Raw genomic sequence first — 23,624 nt, 5'->3', positions numbered from 1 at the left:
CCATAAAGTCGGGATAAGTCTGTTTTCAGAAACATTCCTCCTTTTTGTTCATCTTCTATTTCATGAGAAGGAGTAAAAAAAAAAGTTTTATTCCAACTTCATGGGCAACCGTGTATATTAAACCAAATCCACTAAACAACACAGCTGTAGCGTCAGATGCAAATGTTTGTTTCCAGTGTAATCGATCCATTTCAGTGATGGAGATGGAAATGAAGAAACTGCAGGACACGGCTGATCTGTTTGAGGTCAGCTTCCCAGAGTACAAGCAGCTGAATCATTGTCGCTCAGACATTGTACTTGTCAAAGCTGTTTGGGACATGGTCATCTTTGTTCAGGTATATGTTAATCATGTTCATCATTCCCAAATTATGAAATTGTGTTTAAAAAACTCTGTAACTCCAGGATTGAAAATTGACATCTGATATTTGTTCAAGATAGCAGTGTTTGTCTTGTAGACAGGAAGGGACAAAAGATGAATATTATTCCTATTGTCATGATCATTATTGTTATCATTATTACTATTCTCATCTGTCAATCCTAGACCAGTATCAAGGATTGGACCAAGACTCCTTGGAAAGAAATCAACGTAGAGCAGATGGATATGGAGCTCCGGCGCTTTGCTAAAGTACATGAGGCCGCTATTCATAAATATTTATATTTTACACAGTTAGATTTCTGTCTTTCCGCCAATGTGTATTTTGATTGTGTTTTCAAAGGAGATGAAGGTGTTAGATAAGGAAGTGCGGGTCTGGGACGTCTATATGGGTCTGGAATCAATTGTAAAAAACCTGTTAACCTCTCTGAGAGCTGTCAACGAGCTGCAAAACTCTGCTATCAGAGAGAGACACTGGCAGCAGCTTATGAACACCACTGGGGTATGAGAATGTTTACACTGCATGAATCTATCCTGCAGACTCCTCTCGAGGTCCGGTGAACCCATTTATCTTGGTATGAAACATGATCACGCTTACAGAATCACACATATTCCCTCTGATCCTCAGGTCAGGTTTGTGATGGGAGAGGGCACCACCCTGGGGGATCTGCTGGAATTACAGCTTCATCGTGTGGAAGATGAGGTCAAAAACATAGTGGACAAGGCTGTGAAAGAAATGGCCATTGAGAAGGCAAGAATGCAATGGGTCATGACGCACTACAATCATCACTTACATTTAAAAAAATGTTTCATCAACCATTCTAGCTTCTCTATTTGAGCATCTCAAAAAAAGACTAATTCTGTCCTAAATATTTCGGTAATAACATCCTACAGTTTTTCCTGCTCCCTATTATTTCACTTTCTCTTGCATATGCCACATTTGTAAAGTCATCTCTATATTTAATTGCTAGGTTTTAGCAGAGATAACCCAGACGTGGAGTGTTATGTCGCTGTCATATGAGACTCACATCAGCACAGGAACCCCTTTCCTCAAAGCAGATGAAAATCTAATTGAGACACTGGAAGACAACCAGGTGACCTCATTATACTTTACATGATATTTCAAGACAAGTACTTTGATGTTTCATACGGTTTAGTTCAATAAGCCTGGAGTTATTAAGATAGTTACCACATGACATCAAAGAAGCTGACCATCATACAAAGAGAATGGGAGATGCCAAAGTTCACGTACCATTATTTGCATGCGACTGCACCTGAGTGGATTTTTCCAAAGACCATCTGGTTATGCTCCTGTTTTATTTGACTTTAGGTGCAGCTGCAGAACATCCTGATGAGTAAGTACGTGGAGTATTTCCAGGCAGAAGTAAGCGGATGGCAGAGGAAGCTGATGGTGGCTGACCTGGTCATCTCCTCCTGGATGTCTGTCCAGAGGACGTGGGCGCACCTGAACAGCATCTTCACCAACAGCCATGACATCCGCTGCCAGCTGGCTCATGTAGCCGAGCGCTTTCAGGGAATACAAACTGACTTTCAGGTTAACACCACTGACTAACGCACGTCTTCCTCAGTTTGCACATATCACCGTGATAATTCTCTTCATTTTTCTGCACTTCATTCACTCAGAGTTTGATGACTGAAGTGGTGAAGAACAGTAATGTTGTAGATGTAACCAATCAGCCTGGCTTTCTGGAGAGCCTGGAAACCTTACAACAGAGGCTGTCTGTGTGTGAAAAGGCCCTAGCGGAGTACCTGGAGACCAAGAGACTCACATTCCCCAGATTTTATTTTGTCTCTGCCTCAGATCTGCTGGAAATTGTCTCCAAAGGAACACAACCCAAACAGGTGAGAGATCAAAAAGGAATTGTGTTTTCCAAAGAATGACACTGTCATTACTGATGTACTTATCGGATTAACATAACTGTCTAATTTTGTCTCAGCTAACAGTTTTGAACATATTGCACCAGGATGTATAACTATCTATCTATGTGTATATGTGTGTTTTCAGGTGACCAGACACTTGCTGAAGCTGTTTGACAACATTGCAGATCTCCGCTTCCAGGACTCCGAGGAAGGTGGAGGAGAGGAGGACCGGGTGGCCGTAGCTATAGGGATGTACAGTCGAGAAGGAGAATATGTTTCTTTCTCACAACCATGTGCTTGTGAAGGACAGGTAGAAAACAATAACTGATTTCTGTGTGTGACCATACAGAAGAAAAGTTTTTGTTTTTTTGTCCTGTGTAGTCTGTCCATGAACTAAAACTTTCACTATTCACATCTATACACTCAGGTGTCTATATAATTGTGTGTTTATAGTTTAGAAAGCTCAATGCTTTTCTAAATATTTGAACCTGAATTTCCATACAGTTCTTTAGTTTTTTGACATGTTTTTGTTCTAATCCAGGCCGAATGTTGGTTGAGTGCCTTAGAGATCACCATGCGCTGCTCGGTCCAAAAGGAGATACAGGAGGCTGTAGCTGCATATGAGGACAAACCCCGAGACCAGTGGCTCTTTGACTACCCTGCACAGGTTTGACGATAAGTAATGCCCAGAATTAACGTTGTAACTTTAAAGGTCCCACATTATGCAATTTGATTCCGATTCATAATAATCAAAAACAGTAAAAGAGTTGTTTTTACTTTCACTGTGACTCAAAAACTCTGTTTGGATCCAGCAAAATAAAACCTCTATTTTCTCTCTGGTGATTACTTTGTTTGGCCTCGCCCTTGCTCTTATCCCCACTCAGTCTGCTATTATATGTTACATCCTGAAATCAATCAGACGCATTACTGCCCGTCACAGTTGACAGATGTTTGCTCCTGGTATGACTTTGGTAAAACTGATATGGTAAAAACTTTATTTACTGTTTAATCCATCCACCATTATTTAAAAAGACAACTACAATGGCTGAAAACTGGGTGTATGAGAGTTTAAGACAATTTAGGACCTTTGAAAGTCAGGAAAACCATAAAGGACACTTTAAAGGATATGTGTCATCTGATGTGCCTTTGTTTTCCTTTCATAAACAGGTGGGGTTAACTGGTAGTCAGGTGTGGTGGGCCACTGATGTGGGCATTGCCTTTGAGAGGCTGGAAGAAGGATTTGAGACTGCTCTTAAAGACTACAATAAAAAACAGGTAGTGTTGTAAGTTTTTGTCTTACTTGCTGGTAACCTAAGTGGCTGCTTTGTCTAGTGTTTCTTCTGTTCTTTGAAGATATCACAGCTCAACTCGCTGATTCACATGCTGCTTGGAGACTTAACTCATGGAGACAGACAGAAAATTATGACTATCTGCACTATTGATGTCCATGCACGAGATGTGGTGGCTAATCTCATTACTCAAAAGGTACTTCTAATAATAGGCTTACGTTTTTTAATGTATTGTCACACAAGTCTTCTGACCCACCTGTTGCTGCATGTGCTTGTTAGGTGACGACTGAGCAGTCGTTTGCTTGGCTGTCCCAGTTACGGCATCGCTGGGATGAAGAGACAAGACATTGTTACGTGAACATCTGTGATGCCCAGTTCCAGTTCAGTTATGAATACCTGGGGAACACTAACAGGCTGGTCATCACGCCCCTCACTGACAGGTGAATATTCATGGGATACACCAATACACAAACATACAGGGTGTGCACAATATTGTTAATGCATATTTTAAAGAGAGAGCTCTTTTTTGGTACTGGGTCAAGACAGACATCAATAATTGACTCCCCTTGCCAAGCAACAGCCAACAAGGTTACTCTAAGCACTCAACATCGCAGTGCTCTGTCAAGCTGCGCTGCACTTAAAATTCAGAATCACACACATAAATATAAATGTTAGTCTAGGAGGAAGGAAGGTGTGTGCTGTCTATGTCCAGGGACCAAATAAAGACAGCTGAGGTCTTGCAATCCCCTAACCAGTACTTGTACAGTGCTATCAAATTACAATTTTAATCTGCTTCTACAATCTTTACCAATGCAACAGCCAATCGACTTTGCTTTGTTTTAACTCTGGTCATTTATTTCAATTCCTCTTATGATATTATATCTCAATGCTGTCACTGTCAGGTGTTACATAACCCTGACCCAGTCCCTCCACCTGACGATGAGTGGAGCCCCAGCAGGACCTGCCGGCACTGGTAAAACAGAGACGACTAAAGACCTCGGACGTTCCCTCGGCATCATGGTATATGTGTTCAACTGCTCAGAACAGATGGACTACAAGGTAGTACAGATTGCAGAGATATTCCTCCGACCGCCAATGTATGCAGCGTCTTTATGTATGCACTATACTACTGTCTCCATGGTGTTTCCTCAGTCTATAGGTAACATCTATAAGGGGCTGGCTCAGACGGGCGTGTGGGGCTGCTTTGATGAATTCAACAGGATCTCAGTGGATGTTCTGTCTGTGGTAGCTGTGCAGGTCAAGACTATACAAGATGCTGTACGCAACAAAAAGCAGAGGTAGTTGTATCTATACGCTGTATCTTCTTATCTGGTCTGTACTTTCCAAGTACAGCCATGGGGTAAGCTGTATTTTCTGTGGTGTAAATACAGGTTTTATTTTCTGGGAGAAGAAATAGAGCTGAAGCCAACGGTGGGCATCTTCATCACTCTGAACCCAGGCTATGCTGGTCGGGCTGAGCTTCCAGAGAACCTCAAAGCTCTCTTCAGGTCTGACTTATGAAGAAGAAAAGGAGTCTTTTGTTTTTTTCTTTTTTCAAATGCAAAAGTTAATAAGTCCCTGGATTATTAATCATTCGACCATGTGCTTAACATTTAGGCCTTGTGCGATGGTGATCCCGGACTTTGCACTGATCTGTGAGATCATGTTGGTGGCTGAAGGGTTCATCAATGCACGTCTGCTGGCACGCAAGTTCATCAGCCTCTACACTCTGTGTAAAGAGCTGCTGTCCAAACAGGTACTAGGGATAAAGGGAAAGAAATTATTAGAATGGGTGAACAACATATGTACTGATATCAGTTCTACTTTTATTGTAACACAAAGCTCTAATTAAACCCGATTACTCTTTATTTCCACCATATTCCAGATCTTTTGTATCTTTTGTAGTGTGGTTAATGTAAAAAAGAAAATAATACAAATATTTGTGCATGCAGTTTGGTATGTTTTTTCTTCTGATCTATGTGACCGCACAATTTATGTAAGGCACTAAAAAACAAAAACACATGGAGTCAGTTATGAATCTTGTTAAGCAATTTACATCCATTTCCCCCTTGTTGGTTGTTAGGATCATTATGACTGGGGTTTACGTGCTATCAAATCAGTCCTGGTAGTAGCGGGATCCCTGAAGAGAGCGGAGCGTAGCAGACCTGAGGAACAGGTGTGCAGGAATTTGTTCTCTCTAATTCACACGGAAATTAAATATGTTTCTGTGACATAAAAATCATGATGCTAATATCATCTCCCCAGGTGCTGATGCGAGCACTGAGGGACTTCAACTTGCCAAAAATAGTGACCAGTGATGTGCCCATATTCCTCGGCCTGATCGGCGACCTGTTTCCTCAGCTCGACGTGCCGAGGAAGAGAGACCCCAGTCTAGAAAATGCTGTCCGCCAGTCAGTCAGTGAGCTGCGCCTGCAGCCTGAAGAGAACTTTATACTCAAGGTGCATTTTTCTTTTTCTCTGTGAGATATCAAAGGCAAGGCAAGGCAAATTTATTTATATAGCACAATTCAACACAAGGTAATTCAAAGTGCTTTACATTGACATTAAAAGCGGCAAGACATAATAACAAATGGGTAAGAATAAGAAAAGAAGTAAAATAATAAAAAGCACAAGCTGTTAAAAAAAATAAGGGCAGTAGAGTAGAGTACAGCAGGTTTAATTTAAGGCATATTAGCTATTAGCTATGATTCGTTCATGTAAATGTCAACATATTAACTAATCTGCATGAAAGATTACAGAATATATTCGTCAGATATGTGTATGTCATACATGTTTTATAAAAATGTTCAAGCAGGGTTTAACAGAACATGGTTACTGTAGGAAAACACATGAAATGGCACAGTACATGCATGTGTTTTTAAAAAAAAAAGCATTTTCATATTTGAATATGACAAATTTCAAATAAATAGTTCTCTATCAAAAATCACTAAAATATTGTGGCAACCATGTTTGGGCTGTGACAGGTGACCCAGCTGGAGGAGCTCTTGGCTGTCAGACACTCTGTGTTTGTTGTAGGTGGACCAGGAACTGGGAAGAGTCAGGTACACGTGACATCACAACTACACACACCTATTGCATTTTTAATCCTGACCTAACTGACAGTGACTGTTTCTGCTTTTATAAAAGTCACGGTGCTTTTGGTGTTGATCATGTCTGATTCTTTTCTACTGTAGATCTTGAAGACCCTCCACAGGACATATGCAAATCTGAAGATGAAGCCAGTCTGGAATGACATCAACCCTAAAGCTGTTACCACAGATGAGTTGTTTGGATACTTGCACCCCGCCACCAGAGAGTGGAAAGATGGTGAGAGGTTTAGGGATCAATTCATATTGATCAAGGGAACCAATGTTTCCTGTAGATTTTGGGTTGCTGTCACCCAGACGTTATTTGGATGCCATGTTCATCATTTATTCCAGACTTCCTCTCAGGAAGTGACGTGGCAAATGATGAACATGAAATCTGGCTCACAGTCAGCAAACAGCCCTGTGACTCGCTATCACGTCAGATGATTTAACTAAAAATTATTTTACCAGGATTTCGTTATGTTCAATATCAGTTGATGTTACAGTTTTGCCTCTGGAATGATCTGGTGATGCTTCTGCATGTTTTACTTTTATTTCGACAAAAGGTCTTTTCTCGTCTACCATGAGGGAGCTGACTGCTTTAACCCACGACGGACCAAAGTGGATTGTTCTGGATGGAGATATTGACCCCATGTGGATCGAGTCTCTCAACACAGTCATGGATGACAACAAAGTGAGAGTTAAGATTTATTCTCTTAATGCTGAATTCTTTCTTTGAATATTCTCTAATTGTTTTACATGAACCACACACAACGCAGCATGATTATTTATATATATTTTAGAGCCATGGCTTAAGCTCTTTTCATCTGTTTAGGTTCTGACTCTTGCCAGTAATGAAAGAATCAGCTTGTCCTCATCTATGCGTCTGCTCTTCGAGATCTCACATCTGAGAGCTGCTACTCCAGCTACCGTTTCCAGGGCAGGGATTCTCTACGTGAACCCACAAGACCTCGGCTGGAGCTCGTAAGCTGGAGCTTTATGGAAAGCTGGAGCTTTATGGAAAGCTGGAGCTTTATGCTTCTGTGTCAGAAGCATAACCCAAAACGCTGTCGTACTTCAGAAGTATTAAATGCTATTTTGTCTGTGTTCTGAAATTGAACTTTGGTTAACAGTGCTCTTTAACGTGTTCTTAGTTATGTGACTAGTTGGATAGACACCCGCCAGGCGCAGTCGGAGCGAGCCAATCTCACCATCTTGTTTGATAAATATGTCCCCTACTGCTTGGAACACGTCCGATGCAACTTGAAAACCATCACACCCATTCCAGAGAACAGCATGGTGCAGGTGGGTCCTCAGCATATCATGTGGTTTAGATTCACAAAGGAGCTCTTTTCTGGTTTGTTTGTTATTTGTTGCCAGTGGTGGACAGTAACGGAGTAAATTTGTACTTTACTTGAGTATTAGATTTCTTTGGTACTTATTACTCTTACTTGAATACATTTCCAAGACAAATATTTTTACTTTTACTCGAGTAAATTTCTAGTAAGGCTGAAAAGTACTCGTTACTTTCAGGTCTGCTCTTTTTTCTTCTTCCCTAAAATCCTATTGGACACAAGCTGTTTTTGTCAAAGGAGGAGACCTATCACAGTGCACGCTCTCCACTGGGATGTACGTAAAGCAGAAATAGGTCAAGCCTCCTCAAAACGATACCGCCAAAGTAGCCTGCGTTTGTCAAGACAGAGACGCAACAAGTCAAGACAGAGCCGCAACAATGGCTACGCCTGTGTCAGGAGAAGAAAGACAATCCGCTGAGTCGTCTGAGTCTGATAATGAGCCGGACTCGGAGCAGGGACTTTCACTAAATCCTTGACCGTATCTTAACTCAATGTTTGAGTTCGACCGAGTAAAAAACGAAGGCACAGACAAACCACAGACAAAATTTAAAAATTTAATTAAATTAAAATTAAATTAAAATTAAAAAATATAGTAATTTACTGATGTGGAAAATAAGAAATTTACTCTTACTCTTACTCTTACTTTTACTTAAAGTACATTTAAAAGCATTTACTTTTGGATACTTAAGTACCTTTAAAAGTACTTCTCTACTCTTACTCGAGTAATATTTTGACTGAGCTACTTTTACTTGTAACGGAGTAAATTTTGACCAGTAGTATTTGTACTCTTACTCAAGTACTTGTGTCGAGTACTCTGTCCACCTCTGTTTGTTGCTCGGTTGAATGTAGTACCTGTGTTTTTTCTGCTCATACAGACCCTGTGCTCCTTGTTGGACTGTCTTTTGACAGTGAAGAACACTCCAGCGGACTCTCCCCGAGAGCTTTACGAGATCTACTTCGTGTTTGCCTGCGTTTGGGCTTTTGGAGGGGCTCTCTTTCAAGATCATGTGGGTGGTGACCAAATGTTTGCATGAGGCTCTATTTCCTTTTTTTTTTGGCTCTATTTTAAACTGGCAGTAATCACATCGTTCACATTATACCATTTGATTATACCGTGTTTACCCAACACCTGTTTCAGCTCAGGGACTACCGTGCCGAATTCAGCCGCTGGTGGTCAAAAGAGATGAGAGCGGTGAAGTTTCCCTCACAGGGTACTGTCTTTGACTATTTCATTGACTCTGAAACTAAGAAGTTTACACCTTGGAGTGAAAAGATGGTACCGCTTGAACTGGAGCCTGACGTCCCACTACAGGTGTGTGGTTGTAAGTGTGTACGGTAGACTAAATCCAGTAGGGATAATCACACATGATTCTAACTCACTGATGTAGGTATTTCAGCCAGGATATGTTGTGCCCTTTTCAGACGTTGCTGGTCCACACTCCAGAAACCATTTGTCTCACATACTTTATGGACTTGTTACTCCAAAGAGGCAAACCAATAATGTTGGTAGGCAATGCAGGAGTGGGCAAAACCATACTGGTGTCCGACAAGGTTGCCAGGCTGAAGGAGGATTACATGGTGGCAAAAGTTCCCTTCAACTACTACACTACATCTGCCATGCTGCAGCGTAAGAACCACCAGAATGAGTTCATAGTTGTAGGATCACAGTGCATGTTCAAATAAGCACCATCACAAGTTGACATTGCTTCACTTATTGTTTTTAAATAAGCACTCAGTTGTTGACAGAGTTTAATCTTTTTGAATTGTCATACCTACCTATATAATCCAAAGGTGTCCTGGAAAAGCCCTTAGAGAAGAAAGCTGGTCGAAAATTTGCTCCTCCCACTGCTAAGAGGCTCATCTACTTCATAGATGACCTTAACATGCCCGAGGTAGATGTTTACGGGACCGTCCAGCCACACACACTCATACGCCAGCACCTTGACTACAGTCACTGGTAAGACTGCTGAGAGGCAGACACACAACTGCTATTGATGTGAGATATCTTAGCACAGTCCCCACCAGTTACACAGAATGTGATGGCTCATCTGTATCTAAAGATACTGAAACTTTATAGGTATGACAGACAAAAGCTGGTATTGAAGGAAATACATAACTGCCAGTATATCACCTGTATGAACCCAACGTCTGGAAGCTTCTCTATCCACCCCAGACTGCAGGTACGACCATGCAAACAGGTGCATCTTACTCAAACATGCATACTAAAATATTCAAATGAAACATTCTTATACTTCTTTCTTATGGAGGATTTTTTGTGCCAAAATTAAATAAATAAATACATCATTAATTAATTAAATTGCGAATGAAATATATCATTAATTAATTAAATGTGTCATTAATTAATTCAACTTAGAATGAAATATGTCATTAATTAATTAAAATACAATTACAAAATACATTTTAAGTAAAAATATATATTTATTGTTTCAGCATTTAATTAATTAATGACACATTTAATTAATGATTTCGTGTTGCGTGTGAATCATGAAATGTAAAACTGCATTTAATTAATTAATGACAAATTTAATTAATGATTTCGTGTTGCTGAATCATGAAATGTAAATGTAAAACTGTCAGTCATTAATTAATTAAATGCAGTTTTACATTTCATGATTCACACGCAACACGAAATCATTAATTAAATGTGTCATTAATTAATTAAATGCTGAAACAATAAATATATATTTTTACTTAAAATGAATTGTATTTTAATTAATTAATGACATATTTCATTCTAATTTTAATTAATTAATTATGTATTTATTTATTTAATTTTGGCACAAAAAACCTCCATACTTTCTATGACAACAGCATTTAAATACTACAGTTACTACACTGCTCCCAGAGATCCCCATGACCTTGAAGTCTATTACTGTAAATGGGTAAATAATGGACAGATGAACATATATAATTCTGATGGTATTACTTCTGTTGCTGTTTGGGCCATGTTAGCGTTTCAGGAGTTGAGACCCAAATGCAGGAGACGGTGGGAGCTTTTAAAAGTAAAGAGTGCGTTAAGCAAAATATCAAATGACCTAAGCCAGTAACAGAAGGAGAAACGGCAGATGGCAGAAAGACAGACAGATTAGCATAAAAACAGGGAAAAAAACAACAGACAAGCAGGGAAACACTATGAAACAAGAGTCTGAATAGACACAGCTGACAAGAGACACAGGGTTTAACAGAGAACAGGTGGGAATCATCGGAACAAACCAAACAAACAAAGGATTTCAAACACCAGGGAAGGCACTTTCAGATTAAACCAGGGCATGTACTACAGAAAAAAAGCCTGACGTTCTAATCTCTTTATTGCAGAGGCATTTTTCGGTGTTTGCAGTACATTTCCCCAGTGCTGAGGCATTAGCAACCATCTTCTCCAGCATCTTGTCGGCTCACTTCCTTCAAGGAGGGTTCAGTTACGGGGTCTCCCGCTCAGTAGGAACTCTCATTCAGGTACACATCCAGCACAGTGTTTTCCTGTTGTCAGAATATTTTGCATGCAAACGTTGCCCATCTGGTTGATTTGTGTTGGTTTCATTTGGTTCTGCCCTGCAGGCGGCAATCTGTCTGCACCAAAAAGTCAGCCAGAACTTCCTTCCTACTGCCATACGCTTCCACTACATCTTCAACCTGCGAGACTTCTCCAACATCTTTCAGGTAACCCGTGCAGACACCCAAATTATGAATAAAACAAAAATGACTGTTCGTTTCCTTGTATGGCTTCAATAGAACATGTGTAGTTAATAAAAGAATTAAAGGAGCTGAAATACAAAACACCAACCACCTGTGGGAGATGTGCCACAGATTGACTGCTCATGTCTAATCACATATACCACCGGTAGGGTATCATGTTTGCCCTGCCAGAGAGCATCCGTTACCCCATGGACCTGGTTCACCTTTGGCTCCACGAAAGCTCCAGGGTCTACTCTGACAAACTGATGGAGGAGAAGGATGTGGAACTTTTCAATAAAATCCTAGTGGATGCTGGTAAAAGATATTTTGAGGTAGCCTACTACACCAAGTATTCACCAAGTTGGAGTTTAACATCATCAGGTTGAGTATTTTGTACCTGTGTGCTTCTGATTCTGCAAATTTGCTGCAGGGAATAGACGACTCCATTTTTATGCACCAACCAATGGTCTACTGTCACTTTGCTCAGGGACTAGGAGAACCACGCTATCACCAGGTTAGACGTGTTCACGTACACACTAAGCTAGTCCCAGCTTCTCTATTTCAAGCATCTATAAGTGTTTTTTCTTTATTGTTGGAGGTACTTAAAATGAGTACAATTGAGTATTCTTTTTTAAACAAAATCAGTTTGTTGTGCAATTTTACCCAAGCTAAGAGACCTTAATGCTCAAATTTTGCTGTGATCTGATCTATCTGGATATTGATGAGAATCATTATGCAGTCATTAACAAACTGACTGCTTTTCTCAAACATATGGGTGATATAAGTTAGTTATTTGGAGGCTCAGTGACTCTTTTTTTGCATTTTTGATAGATTTCAGACTGGGAGAAGCTCCAGAAGACGCTGGCTGATGCACTCGAGCATTATAATGAGCTGCACGCCGTCATGGACCTGGTACTGTTTGAAGAAGCCATCCAGCATATGTAAGAAACACATGTAGACGTCTGTGTACAAACTACAGTCACACGCTCTCTAAGACACAATGAGCATGCCCTTCTGGTCTGCAGCTGCCGGATCAGTCGCATCCTCGAAGCCCCTTATGGAAATGCCCTCCTGGTGGGAGTTGGGGGCAGTGGGAAGCAGAGTCTGTGCCGATTGGCCGCTTTCCTCAGCTCTCTGGAAGTTTTCCAGATCACACTCCGTAAAGGATATGAGATCAATGACCTCAAGGTAAGGGAGCGCTCGAGTGTGCACAGAGATCCACAAAGTCAATCCAATATTGTCTTTTATTAGTTGGTATTTTTGATTTATTCTGTCAAGTGTTTAAAAAGGTGACTTTTTTGTTTAAATATCTATATTTTAATGATCTACAGAGTGATATAGCAACATTGTATATAAAAGTGGGAGTGAAGAATATTGGGACAGTGTTCCTTCACACAGACGCCCAGATTCCAGATGAGCAATTCCTGGTCCTCATCAATGACATGCTGGCCTCAGGTTTGTCTACACTCTTGGCCATTTTTAATAAGCATATGATTTCTGGTTTTGTCTTATAATATCACATCTGAACAATTGTAGTATGACCTCTTTCGTGCCAAACTATTGTTTATGTATATACATATATAAGTATGTATATAGGTGTGTTATTTAATAGAATTGACAACATACTAATCACAGCTACAACATAACACTATCTTATATTAAAGTATGTAAAGCCACATAAATATGTTAGCTTTGTAAAAACTTAAAATGTTACAGTAGATAAATTCTCGGGGTAACTAGTCTTTGGCCAGCAAATATCAGAAAAAGGCTATTCTATTTGGAACTGTGATTACAAAAAAGCTTATCCTCCAGACATGGAGGGCAAACCCTGGACCCACATATGATTTGTGGCTAAGAGAAATGTAACGACTTTGTAACAAAGACAGGGAAGACGTGTTTAAAAAAATGAGGGACCCTTCAGGTCCACTGCAGTGGTTTCAAAGAAAAGACTAATGTGTCAATGGGAAATTCCTTGCTGTGTGTACTACTTATTTTGCTTTTTATTTTGTACAGTTTTCTTTAAATATGATTAGTTGATTGTAGTGATTGTGGCCTTTATTATTTTCTTACGAGATGTGCTGAATCTGTTCAAGTTTTGTTTGTTTTGAGGGTGGGGGGAGGGTTTTTCTTTTATATTTTCTTTTTTCATTTGTTTGGTCTATGTTTCTCTGAAATTCTGAAAAGCAATAAAATTATGTTAAAAAAAAGTTAGATAAAAAGGGTTGTAATTCAGGGATTTTCCTTTTCAGATCACTTAGAGGAAAAGAAATTACGCAATCATACACGCAAGAGGGATAATTATTAAAAAAAGGCTCTTCATTTACAAAAGCCCACATTCTCCATTATCAAGGTTCCAAATTGCTCATAAAGCAGTTCATCTTTACAGGATGAAACCTTGTTTTCAGTCTCTTTGCTCTGAGGAACATTTAAGGGTTTCAAAAATGTTGATTTACACCTGTGCTTTTTGTCATGTGAATTTGCATATCTAGATGTATTAATATGGAATTGATGTTTTTTTGTAATTGAGTGAGTTTATTTTGTTTTTTTCTCAGCTTAACCAGATTTTATTTTCAATACATTGCAGAAATCCTAAGAATTGTATTTTGTATTTGCTTTAGGGCTATTTTAATAGCCCTAATAAAAATAAAATAGGTCTAAAGTTGCCATTTTTAATTTCAGAATTGTTTTTGGTTTGTTTTATTTATAAGGCTAGAATTATATGACTGCATTAAGGACGTGGTGCATGCATGATGTGTTGTTGTGTTTATTTTAGTAGAATCATATAAATTCTAAGCATGTGTTGTGTTTTTTAGGGGATATTCCTGACTTGTTTAGTGACGAAGAAGTGGATATGATTGTAACCTCAATCCGTATGGAGCTGAGGGGATTAGGACTCATAGACAGCCGAGACAACTGCTGGAGCTTTTTCATTGAGAGAATAAGAAGACAACTTAAGGTAAAGTTGGTTTCACTTCTATTTAATATCACACAACACAAGAGACTCAAGCATTACAACACATTTTGCCAAATAATGATTTCTTTATTTACTCATTCCCTTTCCAAAAGGTGGTCTTATGTTTCTCCCCCGTCGGGTTTACGCTGCGTACACGAGCACGGAAGTTTCCAGCTCTGGTTAATTGCACCGCCATAGACTGGTTTCACCCCTGGCCTCAGCTGGCTCTGCAGTCAGTCAGCTCCAACTTCATAGAGAAGATTCCTGGGTTGGAGGTAAGAACTGAGAGCAAAATGCAGCTGGAAGCTTCTCTATCAACCCCCAGATGTCTTTATCAACTCATGAAATATGAACTTGTTCTAACTTCATACACAAGCGCATCCTCAGTCTGTGTCTGTGTTCATGTTGTGCAGCCCAATGTGAGGGCATCCATCAGTGATTTCATCTCCTACGCTCATACAAGTGTCAATGAGGTGAGAGCTACTGCAAAGTACTTCAGGTGATAACCACCCCTTCAAACTTCTTTGTTTAATTATTTAACACGATTTATTGGCTGGTTTGCTGAAGGTGAGTGTCAAGTACCAGCAGAATGAGAAGCACTTCAACTACACTACTCCCAAGAGTTTCCTTGAGTTCATGAAGCTGTATGACAACCTGCTGAGGAAAAAACGCACCGAGCTGACCCAGAAGATGAACAGATTAGAGAATGGACTGCTGAAGCTCCAGAATACTGCATCCCAGGCCAGAAGATACACTGATGCATGCCAAAGTTTGATATGGTTCTGCTGACTTTTGCCTTCACTATATAATCTCAAATTACATCATTATTTATTTTTCCCCAGGTGGAGGATCTTAAAGCTAAGCTGGCACTGCAGGAGGAAGAGCTGTGGCAGAGAAACATCGATATTGAAGCTCTCATTGCTAAAATAGGGCAACAGACGGAGAAGGTCAACCAAGAGAGAGCTGTAGCAGATGCAGAGGAGCAGAAGGTAAGAGTGTGTGATTCTAAGACCTCCCAAGACAAAAATGCAATAATAAACTGTATACAGTTAGCAGTATAAAGTTTGTAACATTTTTTTATGCCAATTTCTTAGCAAGATGGTCAGGGAAAAAAATGGACAGAATTGGAGTAATGAAAGGTTGCTCCATTTTACCAATAACGCTACGTGACATCACAGATTTTGTATTTTTGTCATTTATCAGGTGGCAGCGATTCAAGCTAAGGTGACCAAACAGCAGCAGGAGACTGAGGAGGACTTGGACAAAGCTGAACCGGCCCTGCAGGCGGCCAACACAGCCCTCAATACACTAAACAGGGTAAAGTGCTTCCACAGATATAAATGTAGGGACCAGAGCCCTCCTGGTGCTACATTTAATCTACTTGTTCTTTTTTATTCCATTTGTTTACGTGTCCACTAGGGATGGGCGGTATGGACTAAAAAATGTATCACGATAGTTTCTGGCATTTATCCCGATAACGATAAAAATGACGATAAAAAAAATACCAATTCAACTCCATCTTTGTAACTATAAATCTATCTCGCTCTCAGATCCGCCATGTTTGTTACACAAAAACGTCATCAACGGGAATTTATCCTTTTTTCTTTCTTTCTTTCTTTCTTTCTTTCTTTCTTTCTTTCTTTCTTTCTTTCTTTCTTTCTTTCTTTCTTTCTTTCTTTCTTTCAGGCTCATTTCCTTCCTTCCTTCCTTCCTTCCTTCCTTCCTTCCTTCCTTCCTTCTTTCCTCCTGCTCTCTCCTTCCTTCTTCCCTTCCTCTTTTCTCCCTTCCTTCCTCCTTTCCTTGTTTTCTCCCCCTTCCTTCCTTCCTTCCTTCCTTCCTTCCTTCCTTCCTTCCTTCCTTCCTTCCTTCCTTCTTTTTTCCCTTCCTTCCTTCCTTCCTTCCTTCCTTCCTTCCTTCTTTACTATTTCCTTCCTTCCTTCTTTCCTTCCATCCTTCCTTCCTTCCTTCCTTCCTTCCGTCCTTCCTTCCTTCCTTCTTTCCTTCCATCCTTCCATCCTTCCTTCTTTCCTTCCATCCTTCCTTCCTTCTTTTTTCCGTTCCTTCTTCCCTTCCTCTTTTCTTCCTTCCTTCCTTCCTTCCTTCCTTCCTTCCTTCCTTCCTTCCTTCCTTCCTTCCTTCTCGTACGTTGTGCGTGGATTTAACACAGAACCATAAATCGGTTTTACACAAAAAAGTCATCAACAGGAATTTATCGTTTTTACCACGAGATACAAATTCTTACCGTGGGGAATTTTTTTGACGGTTTATCGTGGACGGTAAAATATCAACCATTCCTAGTGTCCACCATGGGCCACATAAAAAAGCTGTTAATGGTTGTTTCCAGGCCAATCCCCTAAAGGTTTTTACGTGTGTGTTTGTGTGACTGCATGATCCAGTTGAACCTGACAGAGCTGAGGACGTTTCCCAATCCTCCAGCTATCGTCACTAACGTCTCAGCAGCTGTTCTGGTGCTGCTGTCTCCCCAAGGCCGAATCCCCAAAGACCGCAGCTGGAAGGCCTCCAAGATGGTTATGAGCAAGGTGAGATTTTACAGTGAGGTCTCCTTTCTCATCTGTCAACATCAAGTGATAGCTGGCATCACACAGCTTAAAAGAGAGATGCTAACAAGCTCCTCAAGCTGTGTGGAGAACAGGTTCAGGCTTTTTTTTTTTTCCTTCGTCATTGCACAAAATTGTTATTTGTTATGAGTCATTATTTTATTCTGTTGTATATTGAGTGTCTTTTTGATTAAAATCTTGTCAACAACACTTTTATTAAAAAGCAATTTAATCATAGCAAGACAATAGGCATAGGAAAAACAATGTAAAAAGTAAAAGGAAGGAATATGCTTTGAGTCTAATAAGTTATGAGTTTTATCTTTGTATCTTCATTTTATTGTATTTTTCAGTTCATTTACATGATTAAAAAAAATATATATATATGCAGTATATATAAAATCTGGAAAATTGAAGTATGTGTATTGTGATGTAACAGAATTTCATCTGATCTGCATGTCCAGGTTGATGACTTCCTGCAGGCTCTGGTAAACTTTGACAAGGAGCACATCCCCGAGGCCACGGTAAGGTGCGTCAAAGATGATTACCTCAGTGACCCAGAGTTCAACCCTGAGTTTGTGCGACAGAAATCTTCGGCCGCTGCGGGCCTGTGTGCCTGGGTGATCAACATCATCCGCTTCCATGAGGTACATGCATCGGTTCAAGCTGTCACAAATACTCCACATCACCCAAGTTGAGCCCGTGGGTGGTGTTTTTTCAGTGTTTGGTTTTCTTTTGCTTGACAAACTTGTTTTTCTCTCTCCAACACTGCTGCCTCTGATAGATTTTTGTAAGTACACATCTTCCCTTCCGTGATTTTGGGAGGCCTTGTACTTTAGGTATAAGGTAATAAATATTAACTGGATTGTGTAAAACCTTGTTTGTTTTTGTCAGTGTGTTACACAATACGTTAAAGGCCATGCTGTCATCTTGAAGTGCATATTCGCGCATGTGTCCAGGTATTCTGCGAGGTGGAGATGAAGAGGATGTGTCTGTCTCAGGCTAACGCTGATTTGGCCGAAGCTGCTGAGAAACTAGAGGTCATCAGGGAAAAGCTCGCTGTAAGCCTGTTTAATCATTGTCTTTTAGTAATGCAAGTTTTATAGCTGGTGTGTGCAGAATAGATATAGTGTTTACAAAATTAATTGATCTGAATCGCCCTTGGAATCCTCACCTTCATATTGAGTCAATTTGAATTACCTTTATGTTGTGGTTTCCCCTGGTGGTTTGGTCAGGGAACGGGCGCTGACTACCAGTTGCGCTTGAAAAATAGTATATTGATTTTATCAGAGCATAACTGATCAGTACTGGGGTGCGTGCTACAGGAAAAAGAGTCTAACTACACAGATGTTTGTCTCAAAGACTCTGAGTCGAGGTTCTTCTGAAAACCTTTAATCATCTTGTCTAATTACTGGCAATTTAATCTCTCTGCTTTCTTGAAAAGGTTTCAGATACTGGTTATAAGTTTTGTCTCGTGTCATTAATTGTTTGGTTCCATAGGGTTTAAACATAGAATTGAGATGATTATTGTATTATTTGTGCAAGATATTTTATCCTGGAAGGTCTCTTCTTCTTCAGGAGCTGGATAGCAGTCTGGAAACTCTGACAACAGCTTTTGAAAAGGCCACCGCAGAGAAGCTTCGCTTTCAGGAAGAGGTCAACTGCACTAACAAGACAATTGAACTAGCTAATCGGCTGGTCAAGGGACTGGAGGTGGGAAGACGTGAAATAATTGGAACCAAAAGTTAATTTTCATTCCTGACATTTACTTAAATGTTGATTAGGCCATGTCAGCTCACCTGAGTCTAAGTGGAAGCAACAGTGTGTTTATGTCTGTACATTTCAGAGTGAGAATGTGCGCTGGACCCACTCAGTGGCTGAGTATCACGAACAAGAGGAAACCCTCTGTGGGGATGTTCTCATAACCGCAGCATTCATCTCCTATGCTGGCTCCTTCTCCAAGAAGTACAGGAGAGAGCTTCTGGAAAACCTGTGGATGCCGTTTCTGCACTGCCAAAAGGTTACCAGAAATCCTCCCACAATTATTCTGTATCCTTTCTTTCCACATATTTAGATTTCAATGTCAACTTACTCTCTCATTCCTATATCTAAGCCAGCTCTGTATTTTTTTAATTTTTTTATTCATCAGGTGCCCATTCCCATGACGGGGGACTTGGATCCAGTGTCAATGCTGACTGATAATGCAACAGTTGCCCAGTGGAACAACGAAGGCTTACCAGGAGACAAAATGTCCACTCAGAATGCTACCATCCTCACCAACTGTGAGTAGAGGTTTTAACAAGTGTCGGTCTTCAAACATTCGTTATAAATCCTGCAGAGCAGGTTTGCTTTGCGACTGTGGCAAATCTCCAGGTAATGTACTGTTGCAGGTGAGCGCTGGCCTCTCCTCATTGACCCTCAGCTGCAGGGCATCAAGTGGATCAAGAACCGCTACAGTGACAACCTCAAAGTTGTCAGTCTAGGACAGAGTGGGTGAGTGTTTGACTCTCCTGAAATGCTAATAACTGCTTCAACTGAGACCTCTGCGCTACGTGAAATGCTGTTACAGATCCACAGATCCTCAGTAGGTTGAGCAGTCGCACCATGTACAGAGGCTATCGCCCTTTGTAAATGGTTCGAATCCCAGCCTGTCGGTTACTGCATGTCTTCTCCTCTCTCTACCTAAGTGTCATGTGAACCCCTTTCAAAATAAAAGTCAGGAGAACCACAAAAAATCTTAACAAAAGGACAAACAAACAAAGCTCTCATGGTTATATATAACTATATCTGTCTGAGAAAATTTTTTAGATATGTTGATTTCTTCCAATGGGAAAGCTTTTAAAATAAACAAAGTCCACGAAGGGTTAAATTTCACACCTTGTGTCATGTATTATTGTTCTTCACCAGTGCTGTGTAATATTTGTATCTGCTACTGTTCAATTCTCCAGATACGTGGATGTTATTGAACAGGCTGTAGTGGCAGGTGACACTGTGCTCATCGAGAACCTGGAGGAGACCACTGACCCTGTTATTGACCCTTTGCTGGGGAGACACACAATCAAGAAGGGCAGGTAACACACTGACATGAGTCCATGTTTGTGGATTAGAAGGGTAACTGTCTGGTCCTTTTTTCATGCTCTACTCTTCACTCTGTCCTTCTGCTCTAGCTGTATAAAGGTTGGGGACAAAGAGTGTTTCCTCCACCCAGCTTTCAGACTGATTCTCCACACCAAGTTGGCCAACCCTCACTACAAACCAGAGATCCAAGCCCAGACCACCCTCATCAATTTTACAGTGACCAGGGATGGGCTGGAGGACCAGCTCCTGGCTCAAGTGGTCAATCAGGAGAGACCAGACCTTGAGCACCTAAAAGTGGGTTTGAATAAATGTCAACAGGTTCCTCTATTGTTGTATTATACAGCAAATAAAACAAGGTCACGCATCTCATCTTTAAGCCACCTAATATCAAAGTTATCCAGTCCAGTCCTGCTATGTGTTTATGTGAAGTTATGTTTTGTGATACCATGTAAGTGTAAATTTGTCGTTGTTAAATTGCTGAAGTGCGTTATCACTGCCTGAGAGAGCATCCAGTTCTGACCCAAGAGCTAATGAAGCAAACAGAGCTCACACTAACACACCCAACTCATGACAGTTCAGACACAGGCAAATGCTGCTTTTACTCTTTTGGGTTCAAACTGTCCAAACACCACACCACAGATAGGACAACTGAAGTAATGGCATGTCCTGCCAGACATTACAGCTCATATATACCAGAAAAAAAGCTGATTGTAGTCCATCGTTTGCATTAGGAAGAACTCCAAGCTTCACAGCCACAGTCTATTATTTTGTTTGGTTTACATTTTTAGAGGCTGACATTAAAATGAAATGTAAGATATATATAACCCAGCAGATACGTAGCTCTGACATATTTTTACAACCGGGGGGCCTCAGACAGAGTAACCTTGTTGTGTTGCTGGGGATTTTCAATGTCAGTCACACACAGTGTTCACAGATACCCAAAACTAGATGATCATACAGCAAGTCCGGAACTATCGTATTCTCACAAACACTATTGTACGTTAAAAGATTTGAAAATGTGCAATATGCATTGTATTATGACGGCACTAGGCGAGGGGCGAAGGAGGCCTGTCTGCATGAGAGAGGAAGATTATAAAATGTAACATAAAACACCAGATTAATAACAAACAATTGAATCTGATTCCAAATTAGGCTAATAGTGAATACTAGTCGTGAAAAAATTGTAAATGTTCAACTATTGATCTTACATCATACAGACATCAAATCTATTGTAAAAAATACAATGATTATAATAGATCTGACAACACTGCTGGTAACATAATGTACCTAAGAAACACTCTAAAGCACAAAAGGAGTGATTTTAAATGCCCCCCGCATGATCTTTCTGCAGAGTGAACTTACAAAACAGCAGAACATGTTTAAGATTGAGCTCAAGCTTTTGGAGGACGAGCTGCTGACCAGGCTCTCTGCTGCAGAAAGTCATTTCCTAGGCGACACCGTGCTGGTGGAGAAGCTTGAGACAACAAAGCACACCGCTGCTGAGATTGAGATTAAGGTAAGTGCATAAATGCTTTGTTGTGGTAATGTGAGAGGCTCAGTTGACTTATTTGACTTTTTAATCATATTTTCGCATCTTCTCCAACTGCATTTCTTATATCTATCTATTGTTCTCAGGTTCTGGAAGCCAAAGCTAATGAAGTCAAAATCAATGAAGCCAGAGAGCACTATCGTGCCGTTGCTGTCAGAGCTTCTCTGCTCTACTTCATCATGAACGATCTTAACAAGATCAACCCCATGTACCAGTTCAGCCTCAAGGTAACCAAGAGGGATTGCTGGCATTGGATTCACAACTTAAGAACAGTGTTGTGTTTCCTCTTAAAATGGTGCAAAACCTCTGAAACAGATTGTTGTCATAAATCATTTAATTTAATGTAATTCCAAGTGGCAAACACAAGGTAAACTCTGAATTTCATTATATATACGATTTAGTCTAATGAAATATGAAATGTAATATGATAGGTAAACCAACTGGTTCACTGGTAACAAATGAAATGCGCACATTTTTTTTTCTCTTGTTCTCAGGCCTTCAATATTGTTTTCCACAAGGCGGTGGCGATGGCAGAGGCCTGCGAGGACGTGAAGAACAGAGTAAACATGCTCATAGACTGCGTTACGTTCTCCACCTTCAACTACATCAGCAGGGGGCTGTTTGAAAAAGACAAGCTCACCTTTAGTGCACAGCTAGCCTTCCAGGTCGGTAGGTGCTCATGTCAGTGTCGGCCTACAATTATGCTGACTCACTGACATCGCTCGCTTTCTTTCAGCTGCTCCTGATGGACAAGGAGATCGACGTGCGAGAGCTAGACTTCCTGTTGCGTTTCAACATTGACCACAGCTACGTCAGTCCCCTCGACTTTCTCTCCAACTCAGTATGGAGCGCTGTCAAGGTTCATAAGCACATACGTAAACACAAAGGACATGTTGGTGCCAGTGGGGTGTGAATTACACCTTAAAGGGAAAGTTCGTTTTTTTACAACCTGGACCTTATTTCTATATATGGTCGTATACTCACCCAGGCAAGTTTGGTGTCATTTGGAGTCCTTCGGAAGATATTAGGGGTTTTTTTGCGAGCCGCTTCTCCATATAATGGTAGTGAATGGGGCACAGCGGGACACAGACGATGCAGCGTCTAAATAACACATGATTGCCGCGAAACTCTTCATTTATTTTATGAATCACTAGATCTGCTTCCAGGACCTGTTGTCTACATCCGGGGCTGTGTGTGTAACAAATAAATCAGTTTGTAAACAAGACCTCTAAACTCATGACGTCATCTCTGTGCGCGCACTCTGTCCTCCGTTCAGTGAGCTCTTCAGCCGTATACTCCAGCTCAGAACGGTAAGGACGTCCATCATATTCAAAGTCGTCGTCCACAACCTCAGAATTTGACAAATATTCAGACATGTTTCAAATAACTATCAGTAAACTAACAGTAGCGAACTCCAGCTGTACACGGAGCTGTGTCTGGGACGCGCGCACAGAGATGACGTCATGAGTTCAGAGGTCTTGTTTACAACTGATTTATTTGTTACACACACAGCCCCGGATGTAGACAACAGGTCCTGGAAGCAGATCTAGTGATTCATAAAATAAATGAACGGGTTTCGCGGCAATCATGTGTTATTTAGATGCTGCATCGTCTGTGTCCCGCGGTGCCCCCATGCGCTACCATTATATGGAGAAGCGGCTCGCAAAAAAACCCCTAATATCTTCCGAAGGACTCCAAATGACACCAAACTTGCCTGGGTGAGTATACGACCATAAAAAATGCCAGAAATAAGGTCCAGGTTGTAAAAAACCGAACTTTCCCTTTAAAGGAGACATAGTAAATCAAACATTG

At 40.6% G+C, this 23,624-nt stretch overlaps 1 protein-coding gene across 1 annotated transcript in view; it reads left to right on the top strand.

The window, feature by feature from the left end:
• The window catches only part of dnah9l (dynein, axonemal, heavy polypeptide 9 like), a 46,424-nt gene that overhangs the window by 6,961 nt on the left and 15,839 nt on the right, over positions 1-23,624 (top strand). Inside the window, exons 20-73 of the mRNA XM_061731076.1 lie at positions 177-335; positions 542-625; positions 717-875; positions 1,002-1,124; positions 1,345-1,467; positions 1,704-1,928; positions 2,018-2,236; positions 2,400-2,564; positions 2,796-2,921; positions 3,422-3,529; positions 3,608-3,739; positions 3,823-3,983; positions 4,446-4,602; positions 4,696-4,841; positions 4,935-5,051; positions 5,161-5,299; positions 5,627-5,719; positions 5,809-6,003; positions 6,528-6,605; positions 6,738-6,870; positions 7,196-7,323; positions 7,465-7,613; positions 7,784-7,934; positions 8,860-8,991; positions 9,123-9,296; positions 9,407-9,611; positions 9,776-9,941; positions 10,062-10,164; positions 11,321-11,458; positions 11,561-11,662; positions 11,848-12,009; positions 12,108-12,191; positions 12,509-12,618; positions 12,703-12,865; positions 13,009-13,132; positions 14,491-14,633; positions 14,744-14,905; positions 15,044-15,103; positions 15,198-15,371; positions 15,473-15,619; positions 15,834-15,947; positions 17,027-17,170; positions 17,650-17,832; positions 18,145-18,246; positions 18,764-18,898; positions 19,032-19,205; positions 19,335-19,467; positions 19,576-19,678; positions 20,134-20,256; positions 20,353-20,557; positions 21,615-21,779; positions 21,899-22,039; positions 22,307-22,477; positions 22,549-22,671. Coding sequence (XP_061587060.1) covers positions 177-335; positions 542-625; positions 717-875; positions 1,002-1,124; positions 1,345-1,467; positions 1,704-1,928; positions 2,018-2,236; positions 2,400-2,564; positions 2,796-2,921; positions 3,422-3,529; positions 3,608-3,739; positions 3,823-3,983; positions 4,446-4,602; positions 4,696-4,841; positions 4,935-5,051; positions 5,161-5,299; positions 5,627-5,719; positions 5,809-6,003; positions 6,528-6,605; positions 6,738-6,870; positions 7,196-7,323; positions 7,465-7,613; positions 7,784-7,934; positions 8,860-8,991; positions 9,123-9,296; positions 9,407-9,611; positions 9,776-9,941; positions 10,062-10,164; positions 11,321-11,458; positions 11,561-11,662; positions 11,848-12,009; positions 12,108-12,191; positions 12,509-12,618; positions 12,703-12,865; positions 13,009-13,132; positions 14,491-14,633; positions 14,744-14,905; positions 15,044-15,103; positions 15,198-15,371; positions 15,473-15,619; positions 15,834-15,947; positions 17,027-17,170; positions 17,650-17,832; positions 18,145-18,246; positions 18,764-18,898; positions 19,032-19,205; positions 19,335-19,467; positions 19,576-19,678; positions 20,134-20,256; positions 20,353-20,557; positions 21,615-21,779; positions 21,899-22,039; positions 22,307-22,477; positions 22,549-22,671 — 7,635 coding nt within the window. The remainder of the gene's footprint in view (positions 1-176; positions 336-541; positions 626-716; positions 876-1,001; positions 1,125-1,344; positions 1,468-1,703; positions 1,929-2,017; positions 2,237-2,399; positions 2,565-2,795; positions 2,922-3,421; positions 3,530-3,607; positions 3,740-3,822; positions 3,984-4,445; positions 4,603-4,695; positions 4,842-4,934; positions 5,052-5,160; positions 5,300-5,626; positions 5,720-5,808; positions 6,004-6,527; positions 6,606-6,737; positions 6,871-7,195; positions 7,324-7,464; positions 7,614-7,783; positions 7,935-8,859; positions 8,992-9,122; positions 9,297-9,406; positions 9,612-9,775; positions 9,942-10,061; positions 10,165-11,320; positions 11,459-11,560; positions 11,663-11,847; positions 12,010-12,107; positions 12,192-12,508; positions 12,619-12,702; positions 12,866-13,008; positions 13,133-14,490; positions 14,634-14,743; positions 14,906-15,043; positions 15,104-15,197; positions 15,372-15,472; positions 15,620-15,833; positions 15,948-17,026; positions 17,171-17,649; positions 17,833-18,144; positions 18,247-18,763; positions 18,899-19,031; positions 19,206-19,334; positions 19,468-19,575; positions 19,679-20,133; positions 20,257-20,352; positions 20,558-21,614; positions 21,780-21,898; positions 22,040-22,306; positions 22,478-22,548; positions 22,672-23,624) is intronic.

The sequence above is a fragment of the Cololabis saira genome, chromosome 10 (genome assembly GCF_033807715.1).
Source record: "Cololabis saira isolate AMF1-May2022 chromosome 10, fColSai1.1, whole genome shotgun sequence".
NCBI classification, from domain to species: Eukaryota; Metazoa; Chordata; class Actinopteri; order Beloniformes; family Belonidae; genus Cololabis; species Cololabis saira.
This window is presented reverse-complemented; position numbering and strand designations above follow the sequence as displayed.